This window comes from Berghia stephanieae, chromosome 4 (genome assembly GCF_034508935.2).
Source record: "Berghia stephanieae isolate SIO BIC M18660-M18661 chromosome 4, UCSD_Bste_1.3, whole genome shotgun sequence".
Classification (NCBI taxonomy): Eukaryota; Metazoa; Mollusca; class Gastropoda; order Nudibranchia; family Aeolidiidae; genus Berghia; species Berghia stephanieae.
The window spans coordinates 94,670,543-94,685,033 of record NC_088363.1 but is presented as its reverse complement, the minus strand read 5'-3'; the positions used below and the strand labels follow the sequence as shown (position 1 = coordinate 94,685,033).

Here is a 14,491-nt window from a genome sequence, read left to right as displayed (position 1 = left end):
AAATCATCACTCTATTTATGTTGTGTTCTATTAAAATTATTAGTTTTGAATACTGTACATTGTGGATTTTACTTTGGAAACATTTGAGTGTATGCAGCATGCATAGTGCAGTGATGCAAAACTCCAGTTTTAATGGAAAATAAATCCAGTCTGGAGAAAAAAATTCCGGATGATGGGCATGTCAAATTCCAGTGAGGTCATATTGCTCCAAGGGAACCCCTCCCCAGCAAAGTACACTGATAGTGTGCTCTTGGAATCTACATCTGTTGCTATTTGAACCAATTCCCTTTTGTCTCCCTTATTCTTGGTAGCTTTAATATTAATTTTAGAACTTTTTACTATCCCATTTACTTCCTTTTTACTGCCGCTTATATGACCTAAATGTGTAAAACGAAAACCCTTAAAAACAAACAAAACTGATTAAGCTTATGTTGCTTGCTTTTCCACTTGTTTGCCAGCTTTTCAGGCTCTTTAGTTATGACACCTTCTGTTCCCTCAATCATTAACTTGGCCAAGTAAGACGATGGTTGTTGTTGTTGCAAGTCGAGTGTGTCTACATAGACGACTGTTTAATGACATTTGCCTTTTCCTTATAATTCAGAAAAGTGAGTGGAGCAGGCACTTATGTTGGTAACAACAAGAGATGAAGTGAGTAGAAAAGTGCCAGAAGACAATAGAGAATAAAAAATTTTTGCCGCGGTGATGGGGTTTGAAACTGCGACCTTATTGGTACGATAACTCCGCCTGGCCGGTGAGAGCGTGACTCTACCGTATGAGCTATCCACGAACCCAAAAAAATTTGTATCAAACTCAGGTCATTCATTATTAGAGCCTTCTCTCACCGACTACTGGAGGTAGCGGGTACACACACACACAACCATCGCAAAGTTACCTGGCCGGCAGTTAAGCTTAATAGCCAATATTCTCAACTTAAACATATAACATCGAAACAATTGAGACATTGAGTATATGGGGTGAATTTTTTATTCAGAAAAGTGAGTGGAGCAGGCACTTATGTTGGTAACAACAAGAGATGAAGTGAGTAGAAAAGTGCAAGAAGACAATAGAGAATAAAAAATTTTATACATCAAAGTTGTGAATTTTGAGTAATGTAAAAGTGAAATCCATTCACAGCATTTTCTTTATAGACAATTTATATAAACAAGAAAAATAGTCAAATGTAATGAATGCACTTGTATTTATTCCAGAATCAACGAATGATTAGAATTCCATTTAAATTGTTCCTTTATAAAAGGACATTCATTATTAAAGAATACTAATAATATTCATAGCCTTATTTTTAGATATCCATGCCCTTTACTCTTTTTTCTTTTCTTTACCTGCGTAATCTTTCTTTTGAGGTGTACCTCTCTTAATTTGGGTGCCATATAGGCTGCATATAGCACATTGGTCAATAAATTAGACATAGTCACGCCATCAAATTGTTTCATTCAATTTTTTGTCAGAATCAAGTCTATAATATAATAATAATTTATTTTGTGTATCTGCATGCATCACATTTCTTTAAATTATGTTTCAGTGAGACACATTTCTCGCAAATTGAAATATTGAAATATGTCAGAATTTCACATTTATAATCAACTGTTGATTTCATCGAGGAGTCTTTTCATCACGGCTCTGTACTCTTTCACAACAAATTCGACACATTTCATTTGTACTGGTGTGATGACCATCTTCATTGTGTCTCTCCATAACCTGAACAAAACAAATAATTAAATAAGTAAATTTAAATTCAATGAAAGCAAATGAAATAAATGTCTCTTATCATCACTTTTTAGTTTTATCACTGCGTTTCTAAAATATCATGAAATATTCTCCTCGTTGTTGGTAACAAAAATAATTAATGAGATTCACTTACACACCCTCTATTCTTAAATCTCTCAATCAAAAAAAATAAAAGTATATATCATATGAAAGATAATTTCATCTACTTTTCTTTGATCCCTCACACTTGCTGGTAAAAAGTGTTGGTTTGATGGTTTGAATTTTTAATTATTTCTTAAACTTATAATTTTAATATTTTTTTTCCATTTAAAACTTCGATTATTCAAAAGAGCAAAACACAAACTCACCATTTAATGATGTAAACAAAAACAATTGTGTCTTGTAGAGGAAAAACTGGTTTGTATCCATATATGTTTGAAAATTATGAAAAAGATGCTGTGTCCACATCAGGTTGAGAAAATTGAGTATTTTGATAAAATTTCTACTACTCTCTGCCTGAGAGAAATTCAAAGCGAAGAGATTACCTGCAGACATAATTATTGCCAATGCACCAGTCTTGACAGTTGTTATCATGTGGCTGACGGGGATTGTTTATATTACTTAATGGTACCAGTGAGGAGGAAGTAACTAAAATGAAAGTTTGGCCTTTAAACACCTTGCACGCGCAGCAATTTTCAGCAAGACCATACGCATTTTATCTACTGTCATAAAAACTCACACAAAAGGCATGAACTTACACATTCAGGCAATATACACACGGAGACATTACATATATTCACCAAAGGCCTTTTTGCTCTCTTGAATATTCAATGTGTTTATAGGTTAGTGTATATCTTATTTAAACAATGTTAGCAGTATCACCTACCTACATTATATATATAATGTTTGGCTTACAGTGAAGTGAATATGGACAAGTAATATCTTACCAGCATATACTAATTTTATTTTTTCAGAGCCTAGAAGAGATGAGCATTCCTGAAATTCATCGCAAGAAGATCTGGAAATCCCTTGTTGAGTTCTTCCATTCAAATCAACTGTCTCAGGCCTTAAATCGATCAGGCACATCCCTTGCAGATACATTCCTTTCTCAACCAGTGAGTTGTTCATTGTTTTTATTAGATTTACGCTAATTTATAAAGTTACAACTAATTTCTTTTAGTAGCAGTTAATAAGGTTTTTATTGCTGACATGTTTTAATGCAGATTGTCACAATGGATTAGAGCGTATTAAAGTTTTGCTTCGTCATTTATGTGGAATTCTTTTTTTATGATGTTGGTGTTTAAACGTGCAACCTTCTCATTTTATCCATAGTTTTCATCGACAGAAGCACACCGTTTCTACAGGTAGTAGAAGGTGATTTAGGATGTTTGACAGAAAATTATTCATTTACTCCATGTCAGGGATGCCAACCTTATGTCAAATATCCGAATTCCTAAGCATTTTGTTCATTGTATGCATTTTACAGAGGAACATATCGATGGCCCATTGATCTAACCTCTCAAGTTATGTCTTTGCCAAAGGCTACTTCAGAGGTTTGATCAACGGGCCATCGATATGCATTTGTTGATTTCTATTATTCAAAAGAAATCACATACTTTTTAAAAGTGTGCTTAAAACACTTTAGTTTGTTCCATAACCTGGAAGTTTGTGTTAGGAGTTCAATAAGATTTTAAATATTTGGTTGGGTCATATCAGATTTATATACCAATTCTGGAAGTGGATATTATCCCTACCGCTTATATCATCAATAATAAGTAGATTTATACATTAGTTTAAATATCGATTATAATATTGCTAGTACGGTCTATTTCCCATCGTAGGAATTTGCGCTAGTTATGGGGTATTTTTTCAGGATTGTTCGCACTTCTTTTCGTCTCTCCATTGTAAACATTTTTTCATGGGCGTGGGTTGGCATCACTGAAATGTTGGTTTCAAACCTAACACCTCATTCTTGTCTAAATCTCCAGAGCTTGTCCCAGTCTCAGCCCAGCCAACAAAGTGTCTATAACCCAGGCTACTTTGAAGTCACCCGTTATTCCTTCAAACACACATTCAAAACCACCAGCCAGGTCTCTCCAAAGGAATCGACGGCCGACAATGGTGTTGCTGATTCGGAGACACCAAACAAGTGGGCAAAGACAGAGAATGGTAAAGATGAAACTGTCAAGATGTCTCACTGAGGGAAAGATGATTAATATTTACTCAAATACTTTATTACAAAACTGTTCCCAATATGTTACAAGATGATTAACATTGTGTAAAGGAATGAGTATTCATGCTATGACTTTGGATTTCAGTTTGCATTTTCATTGCAAGAAAATGGAGTTTGTGGTTTTTTCTTGTTTTTTTTGAGGGTTTTTTTTTTTAAAGAAAAAAAAAATCCACTTAAAATGAATCAAAAAGGTTGAAGCTGAATGATAGCTTATATTGCTTGCAAAAGTTGTTTTCCTTGACATTTGAGGTCGATCTGATCCATGGTTCTTGGTTATTTTATGTCAACGAAAATATGCAGTGTGTTGTATGAATTGATTTGCCAATCTATGACAGATAAGCAGATATCAAGCCTAAAAAGAGTTGAATCTCTTTGCTTGAGTTAACCTATATATATATATCTATCTATATCTATATATATGCAAGATGAACAAAGCAACATTCCGAATTTTCAAAAAGAAATTTATTTTTTTTACTTAAAGTTGCATTTAAATGTAGATGTTCTTATGAAATGGATAAAATGTTATCCTTTGCTTTTTAAATATCAACAACGATGTTATTATTTTCTGTGTTTTGATCATCTCTGCTAAAGTTTTTACATTATCTGATATAGCCACAGGCCACAAGTGTTCATTTTATATGACTATGTATTTAGTTATTTTATAAAAAATATTTTTTAACATGCCATTTGGAAATCTCATGTCTTTTTCAAAGCTGTTATTTCCTCACAATTGTATATTTGCACTAGGTTGATATGAGCACGGTTAATTTTAATGTTTTCTAATCCTCATGTGGAGCCCATGTGCACGGACTGGCTGTTACTTAGATTGACATCAGGGAAACCAATTGTTAGTTAGCCTGAGTTGGTAATGTGTCACTTTTAGGGCTAGCAACATAATAGAAGGGAGTAATTTTTACTCATTTTTTGTTTTTTTATAAAGCTCTTTTTCTCATCAAGAAACAGAATGTAATCATATCAATGCATGAACTGATTTTCCATAAAAAGCCTGGTGAGACTTTTATTCTCAGTAGTTACGAAAAATGACAATTTATAATATTTTGCATATTATTATTATGTTTATACGATCTTTTATGAATGCTGGAGCATGTTAGAACCAGATTTTTGATTAATAGCGCATGTTTTTCTGGTTTTTATCAGCTGTTGTGCGACTATGTGGTTAAGTGGTATGACACTCGCTTTCGGACCGGAAGGTAATCAGTTCGAGCCTCGCTCTGTGCATAGTTGAGTCCTTGGAAAAGGAGTCTGAGAAAAAAGTCCCTGGGTTCAGAATAGAAGATGGTTGTTGTTCTTGTAGGTATCTTTGCATCTTGAAGGTCTGAGTGGGTTCCTGACCTCCCATAGTGGGCAAGGAGGTACTTACTGCATCTTCTATCCCTTATAGCTGTTTTCCAACTTGCTTTCTGTCTTTGTCTTGGAATTAGATTACTTGGTTTTGTCCTGGGAGGGAAGCAGTCAATTGTATAGTTAGTTTTGGGAGATTTTTTTTCCCTTGTAAATCTCTCTGTTATGTATTGTATTATTTTTTCTTTTACATATATGTGATTTGTAAACATTTGAGTGTCTTCCTCTTAGTAGGGCGCTGTGCTTGTGTCTGGATGAGATATTTAGGTGATCTCAAACTAAGTACACTGATAGTGTGCTCTTGGAATCTACATCTGTTCCCTATTTGAACCAATTCCCCTATGTCTTACTTTTTCTCATGTGCTTTCAATTGTAATTCTATATTTTTTGACTATCCACTTCTTACTGATATAACAAGGGAAGACTGGGAAAGGGCATACAAAATGGAGGAATATTACATTTCATTGGACAGAAGTGATGCCACGATGCCACAAAATCCTTCCGTAGTTGTTCCATTTCTCTTCTTCATCGTCATCAGATTTTGATAATTGATGTGTTCAGTCTTTTTGTTGTCGTTGTTGGTGAAACTATTTCTCATAATTTAGCAATCAAAGTAATGTTAGAAACGCATGATATTCCCTTGTTTGTCTTCATCAGTAATGTGTAGTGGTAGCTGTCTGATAGTTAAGGATTGCCATTCGTTCGTCCATATTCAGATACTGTATGTAAATCATATAAGTTTAAATTAACCAAAAATTCCATTTTAACCATTTCTTCCAAATAGGTAAGCGGAAAATTCATAATTTTGATATTGTAAACAATCTATGAGTTCCGATTCTTACTAGTTATCGATTTTAATATAGCTTTATTAAACGAAATCCTCTCCTATTGTTTTGAAATGTATAAATTCTCACAACTGTGCATTGAGGAACAGCTGAGAAAAAGAAGAAAATATTGCGCCACTTGTTAAAAATCTGACTGTGGTTGTTTCAAATATACATCTTTATTTTTAAAATTGACTTTGTTTTCCCATTGAATTTGTTTGATAGCATTTACTTAAACTGACACTGCTGAGGTTAATTTGTTTTATATTTACTTTTTCAAAAAATAAATAGGTATAGTCTTTTTTGTTTGTTGAATTCTTATTTGTTAAATATCATGAAAAGATCTGTTAATCGTGGGTGGGGATCCTGACCTCCCATAGCGGGCAGGGAGGTACATACTGTGTCTTCTATCCCCTTATATCTGTTTTCCAACTTGCTTTCTGTCTTTGTCTCGGAATGAGATTACTTGGTTTTGTCCTGGCACTGGCCGGAATCCTAGCTGGGAGGGAAACAGTCAAATGCATAGTTATTGTTTTGGGAGATGATATTGTTTTCCTTGTAAATCATCTCTCTGTTATGTATTATTTTTATTTTGAATGTATAATGTAAGCATTTGAGTGTGTTCCTCTTTGTTGGATTTTGTGCTTGTGTCTGGATGAGACTTGTAGGTGATTTCAAACTAAGTACATTGGTGGTATGCTCTTGGAATCTACATCTGATCCCTATTTGTTCTCAGTTCCCCTTTGTCTTACTTTTTCTTGGGTGCTTTAATTGTAATTCTAGAACTTTTTACTATACCATTTTCTTCCTTTTTACTGGCGCTGATATAACCTAAATGTGTTGCAAGCGCCGTAAAACCCTTAAAAACAAAACAAAAACAGATCTGTTAATCGTCCAACATTGCTTTAAATTAGAAATATATTTCAATTTGTGACAATGTCAATCTAGTATCGTATCTGGGCAAATATAATACTTAATATTAAATTTAAAGTCTAAATCATAGAATTTGTGATAAATTTAATGCTTTTATTAATGAGCATTAGTTTAGTTAATTTTCTAAACTTATATACAGTAGAATGACTTAAAACCGAAATTTTGGGGACCTTCTAAGTAAAATGTAAAGCTGAAATAAGATGGAAAGTTCTTGAGTGAAAATTGATAATGAATGATGTGCAGAGACTCAGAACTGAAGTGAAATGGAAATGAAAAGGTGTGTCAATGCTACACATCTCTCTTTTGTTGAAATGCCATGCTCAAAGACCTAATTACATAGAACCTCCTCACACACACGTTTAAACAAAGTGGAAAAGAAATGGCAAGTTGTCAGCCACCCCCACCTGAATTTTTGAAGAAAAATAGAGAGAGGAAAAGGGAAGGTGCTCTCAAGTTGTTTCAGTTTAAAGAAAGTCCTGCTAAGAAGTATTTCGGTTCATCGTAAGAATTATTACAAAGATAATGAAGAAACTCGTACAATTTAATTCAATTCTTTGAGGTTCATTGTATTTTTCAGTTTAGCTTCTATCGGTTTAAAGTAATTTTACTGTATATAAAAAAAATGATCAACGTCAGTAAATCCTAAATATTTTGATTCTAAACCTCGTGTTGTGTATGACCCATCATAATACAATGATAATACAAAATGGACACCTTAGTCATTGAAATCTTTTTATCCAACATTTTAAACTCTGTACACAAAGAAAACAGCTTCTAACGGTTTGCCAGAAAACTTACACTTCATGTATTCATTAGTTTAAATGACCCCTAAAACTTGTCAACATTTCTCTACTTGAGGCTTCAAAGAAGTGTGAGATTTCAGAATTTTTGACAAGTTGCTGGTGTGCTGATTAACGAGTAAATGAGGTCAAAGTTTTTGGCAAGCGTGTAAAAGGTGCTTTATGAGAGTATAACAGTACAGCAGTTGTAATTAGAATTCATAGTGTAGGATTTGTTCAGCTGATGATTGTAGAGTCTTTTTATAACAGTGCAGCAGTTGTAATTAGCAGCAGTTGTAATGAGAATTCATAGTGAAGAATGTGTTCAGCTGATGATTGTAGAGTCTTTTTTAATGATGATTGTTAGAGTGATTCCTATAGTGTTGAAAAGCTTACAATGTTTGAAGAGAAAAGAACAGATCACATCAGACATAAAATGTATCATAGAGTTGGGGTCATTAAAGGCAGCTATTTTTTTTTTAAATGTATATATTTGAAATGATCTTGCTTCATTGATTCATGTGAATCATGAATGAATATATTAATTTCTCTTTCATTGATTTTTATTCTAATGCCCAATATTTGAATGAATACTTGCTTTCTGAATACTTCCATGGAGATCATAATGAATATTTGAAATGATCTTGCTTCATTGATTCATGTGAATCATGAATGAATATTTGAAATGATCTTGCTTCATTGATTCATGTGAATCATGAATGAATATTTGAAATGATCTTGCTTCATTGATTCATGTGAATCATGAATGAATATTTGAAATGATCTTGCTTCATTGATTCATGTGAATCATGAATGAATATTTGAAATGATCTTGCTTCATTGATTCATGTGAATCATGAATGAATATATTAATTTCTCTTTCTTGTTGTTTTTTTATTTTTTCTAATGCCCGAAATAGGTTTCCTCCTATATGAATTACTTTCTAGCTTTCTAGAATACTTTCCAATGGAGCATGTTCCACGGAGGAAATGTTTGACTTTGAATCAGAATCCGTCATTGGTTGGACCCTCATACAAAGTTGATTGTAATTTATCTTTATATCCTTTTCCTTTTCTTCACATTTTTTTATCTTCACCAGAAAGTTTTGATTATAATAAAAGTGTAAATCATCTCGTCAGATCTGACATTGGAACTGATAGGATTTATTGCAAATTTGCTGTGGCTGCTCACATGTTGATGTGTTTGTCTGTGCACCAGTTACATTACTGAGTTTGCTTTCTATGTCTTGAAATAGGATTACTTAGTTTTGTCCTGGCCCTGGTCGGAATCCTTGTCTGGGATAGAAACAGTCAAATGTATAGTATTAGTTTTGGGAAGTGATATTTTTTTCCTTTGTAAATCATGTCTATTTTGTAGTTACATTTTTTGTACTGAAAAGAGTATTTTCAATTATATTATAATGGTTTTTAAACATTTTAGTGTTTTCCTCTTCGTGTGATTTTGTGCTTGTGTCTCGATGAGACTTTTTTTTAAGTACATTGATATTATGCTCTGGGAATCTACATCTGTTCCCTATTGAAACCATTCCCCTTTTTCTTACCTTTTCTTGTCTTGTCTGCTTTCAATTTAAAATTCATTATTATTTAAGTATCCAATTTTCTTCTTTTTTTACTGTCGCTAAAAACAAAAAGACTTCAATGTGTTGCAAGTGCAGTAAAAACCCTTAAAAACAAACAAATTACCCCCAAGTTTTTTTCATGTGTACAACGTGAAAAATTAATTTTTTCTCTAAAGCCAAATATATTTGTGCCAAGTTACAAAGTAATTTCTATGTGTTTCATTTTTGTATACGGTAAGGCAGGCCAAATGTTCTTATTATTGCGTGTATAATTTTATCTGGGTGTCATCCCATAACAAGTGATAAAATGATTGGAAATATCTGGAGAAAGAAAAGTGTTTTAATTTTGTCATATTATTTTAGTTCTTTTATTGATCTTGTTATTTTGATTATTGCATGTACAAAGGAGCTGATCTTCTGTATCAAATTGACACCACCCCCCTGCCTATTTTTTTATACAGAATCTTTGCGCCCCCCCCCCCCCCCCCCTCCCACCCCCTCACACACACACACTTTTTAAATTTTATTTTTAAAAAAAAATTAAACTTCAGCTTACGAAATGTGCCTGTGAAAATTCACAAAACAAAACAAAGAAAAAGAAAATCCCGCCAAAGACATAGAAGTGCTATGGAAAAAAAAGCTTTGCAATATACATTTGTTGCTGTCTATGTGACTAAGGGGAATTCTTAAATCATTTTTTTATAAACATTTGCTATGCTGTATTTACTAGCAATATATTTGAAAGAAAACCATTTTACACATGACATCTCACCTCCTCTCAATTAGAAAATGCCCAAAATGTGCATTGCGCACCTCCCCTCCCTTTGTTCAATAAGGGTGCACGTGTGCACACATGCACACACACACACACACACACTCCCTCCCTTCTATTGAAGTTTGGCCAAAGTACACCTTTCTCCTTCCCCTTTCATTACCCCTCCTCCCCCCCCACATTTCATTTGATACACGAGAGTATAGATGAAACTTGCACAATGTGTCATGTTTATTAATCTAATCTGTTGATAAAATAATACTTTAAAGTGTTCATTTGTGTTCAATGCTCATACTCCTGTACATAGTTTTTTTACTTTAATCATTTAGGTATAACTATCTTTTTATATATATATATATTAAAAGAAGCAAGAGAATACTTTTCTATATATATATTTCTAATTGAAGTGACTGTTGAACAAAATTTTAACAAGAAACTATGTGTTGTAAATAGTTCCAATATATTTCACTTTTGATGTTTAAAAATTGTATTTTCATACAATTCTGTTCTGCCTTTCAGTGATCAATATGAAGATTTTGGTATCTTTTATAGGAATTTGATGATCAAAGAATGAAAGTTGCAAATGGGTTTTAACTTTGAATTGAAATTTCTTAGCAACGAAAAACTTATCAGGACACGCTGTGTTGCTTTCTTTATTTGTCTTGGAATGGGATTACTTAGTTTTGTCCCAGCCCTTATTGGGGTCCTTGACTGGGAGGGCAACAGTCAAATGTATAGTTATGGTTTTGGGAGATGAATTTTTTTTTCCTTGTAAATCATCTCTCTGTTATGATTGTTAGTTTTGTATTCTGTAAACATTTGAGTGTGTTCCTCTTAGTGGGATCCTGTGCTGTGTCTGAATGAGACTTGTAGGTGATCTCAACGTACATTGATGATATGCTCTTGGAATCTTCATCTGTTCCTTGTTTGAACCAATTCCCCTTTTAGTTTTTCTTGGGTACTTTGACTGTAAATCTAGAATATTTTGACTATTCCATTTTCTTCTTTTTATTGGCCCTGATATGACCTAAATGTGTCGCAAGCACCCTAAAACCCTTAAAAACAAACAAGCAGATTGTCTTTTGAGATGTCCTATTCATCCTGCATGCGGATCACCTTTATCAGATTATATATGTGTATTTTTTGTTAGTATATGCAAATTGTAGATGTAAAAATGTGCAATGCTTGTGGTGTGTGTGTTTGAGTGTCTTGTGTTTTTTAAATTTGTTAATGAAAATGAAAAGTCCAGGCCATCTTCTCCTCCTCCTCTGTCAATGGACTGTCAAAATGAACATTACTGCCGTGATGCTTCTTATCCAATAGAAAAAAACAAACAAATGATGTACTTCTGGGTGGGGTTCCTGACCTCCCATAGTGGGCAGAGAGGTACATACTACGTCTACATTTAGGTGATCTCAAACTAAGTACACTGATAGTGTGCTCTTGGAATCTACATCTGTTCCCTATTTGAACCATTCCCCTTTTTCTTACTGTCCCTCAAGTCCTCTTAATTGTATATCCAGAATGTTTTAACTATCCAATTTTGATATGACCTAAATGTGTTGCAAGCTACGTAAAACCCTTAAAAACAAATAAAAATATCCCATTTTCTTCCTTTTTACTGGCGCTTATATGACCTTAATGAGTTGCAAGCACTATAAAACCCTTAAAAACAAAACTTAGATGAGCCATCACTTTCCTTTTTCTGGTGCTAATAGTATTGCAAAGGCCTATAACCTGTACCAAATCTACAGGTGCCTCCATGAGTCAATACAATGTATAGTCAAATACATGGAGTCAAAATGACTCGTATAAAACATACAACACAAAGTAAACGACCCTTCCAGCCCTTGGCATTCTTCTGGTAAACAAGAAAAGGAAATTTGTTACATTGGCATTATAGTTAAAACATTATAGATAAAAATATATATAAATGTGTGTGTGTGTGTGTGTGTTTGTGTGTGTGTGTGTGTGTGTGTTTGTGCAAGGGAAGGAGAGAGAGAGAGCAACATTGAGATGAAGTAATGAGATTTTAATATTTCTTTTTCTTGCATACCTACCTGAAGAAGGCGAAAGGCCGAAACATGGTTTACTTTGTTTTGTAGCTTTTCTAAGAGTCCTTTTTCCTCCCCATAACCTATATAAATAGAATCGGATAATTCCATCTCACCTCTGTTTCATTGGGTTATTTTGATGATCTAAAAATGGGATGGACCAAATTATTGGGATTCATCAAGAAACTTTATGCATTTTCCATTTTCCACAGTTGGTCTGTTTGTGTTTTTATGATTCTATTTTGGCCTCGTCTCGTGTCCTTTGCTAATCATGTATTTACTGTTGTCATCAATTTCCGTCCATAAGGAATATTAACCAGGTGTTCAAAACATTTGATGTGTTCAAAACTTCAACCCGCTCAATGATGAGGAGTAACCAGCCTTGTTAGCCTGACTGCCATAAAACGTCATCCATCCATCATTCACATTATAACCATCTTATGTATCCTGTTAGACCACACCATTCAAATACTGCCCTGCCATACAATGACTTGACACTTTGTAAAGATTTTACTAGAAACGTTGACTTCATATTGACCTCACACCTCACCCGCCCTAGTCTGTCTAAGACTAATGAGACTTTATTCAAATGTCAGGTAGAAGTCGTTGAGACAAGTTGTAAGGCTATCTTAAACTATCGAAATGTGAACAAATACTATCTGGCCAATATATTACAAATAAGTGTTTTGTTATTGTACTGCAGAATGGTATCAATACACCCCCCCACCCCCCACCGCCAAATGAAAAAAGGTATCATTTACACAGTCATATGGTTGTATGTAGTCAATCCGTGATAATAGTCTGAATTTATAATTCGTTAACATTGGTCTAACATTTTTCCCATCTTTCCCTAAATAAATGATAAAAGTAGAATACGTCTTTAGCTTGTTTGGGTATTTGAGAGTGTATGTTATAGTTTATATCATGTCTGTCTCATTATGTTTTAATAAATGATTAATTTTCGTATCATGTTAAGACTTTTTATCTGGGTGGGGATCCTGACCTCCCATAGTGGGCAGGGAGGTACATGCTGTGTCTTCTATCCCCCCGTACCTGTTTTCCAATTGTTTCCTGTCGTTGTCTTGGAATGAGATTACTTAGTTTTGTCCTGACCCTGGCCGGAGTTCCTTGGCTGGGAGGGAAACAGTCGAATGTATAGTTATAGTTTTGGGAGATGATATTTTTTTCCTTGTAAATCATCTCTCTGTTTTGCATTGTATTATGTTTAGTTTACATATTATATTATATGATTTGTAAACATTTGAGTGTATTTCTCTTAGTTGGGACCTGTGCTTGTGTCTGGATGAGACTTTTAGGTGATCTCAAACCAAGTACTTTGACGGTGTGCTCTTGGAATCTACATCTGTTCCCTATTTGAACCAATTCCCCTTTGTCTCACCTTTTCTTTTGTGCTTTAATTGTAATTCTAGAACTTTTTAGTATCCCATTTTCTTCCTTTTTACTGGCGCTGATATGACCTTAATGTGTTGCAAGCGCCGTAAAACCCTTAAAAAACAAAAAAAAAAAAACAAAAAAACAGAAGACTTTTTATTATTATTATTATTATTATTATAAATATTATTATTATTTATTATTATTATTATTATTATTATCGTCGACGTCGCCATCATCATTACTACTGGCTGGGTGAGGTTCCTGACCTCCCATAGTGGGCAGGGAGGTACTTACTGTCTTCTATGCCCCTATATCTGTTTTCCAACCAGCTTTCTGTCTTTGTCTTGGAATGAGATTACTTGGTGTTCTGGCCTTGACCGGATACCCTGACTGAGTATAATCAGAATTTTGGGAGATGATATTTTTTGTCTTGTAAATCATCTCTCTTTTATGCACTTTATTATTTTTGTTTACATATTATATGATTTGTAAAACATTTGAGTGTATTCCTCTTCGTGGGGACCTGTGCTTGTGTCTGAATGAGACTTTTAGGTGATCTCAAACTTTGATAGTGTGCTCTTGGAATCTACATTTCTTTCCTATTTGAACCCCTTTGTCTTACCTTTTCTTGGGTGCTTTAATTGTAATTCTAGAACTTTTTACTATCCAATATTCTTCCTTTTTACTGGCGCTGATATGACCTAAATGTGTTGCAAGCGCCATAAAACCCTTAAAAATAAACAAACAAAACATTAGTACTGGATGGAGTTTCCTGACCTCCCATAGTGGGCAGGGAGGCACTTACAGTGTCCTCTGTCCCACCATACATGTATTC

At 33.9% G+C, this 14,491-nt stretch overlaps 1 protein-coding gene across 3 annotated transcripts in view; it reads left to right on the top strand.

Moving 5' to 3' along the window:
- Positions 1 to 13,224, top strand: part of LOC144971611 (cellular tumor antigen p53-like) — a 107,313-nt gene extending 94,089 nt beyond the window's left edge. For all 3 annotated transcript variants that reach the window (XM_078912683.1, XM_078912685.1, XM_078912684.1), the window contains 2 exons: positions 2,700 to 2,840; positions 3,714 to 13,224. In XM_078912683.1, the coding sequence (XP_078768809.1) occupies positions 2,700 to 2,840; positions 3,714 to 3,926 (354 nt within the window). In that variant the 3' untranslated portion in view covers positions 3,927 to 13,224. The remainder of the gene's footprint in view (positions 1 to 2,699; positions 2,841 to 3,713) is intronic.
- Positions 13,225 to 14,491: the final 1,267 nt, after the last annotated feature.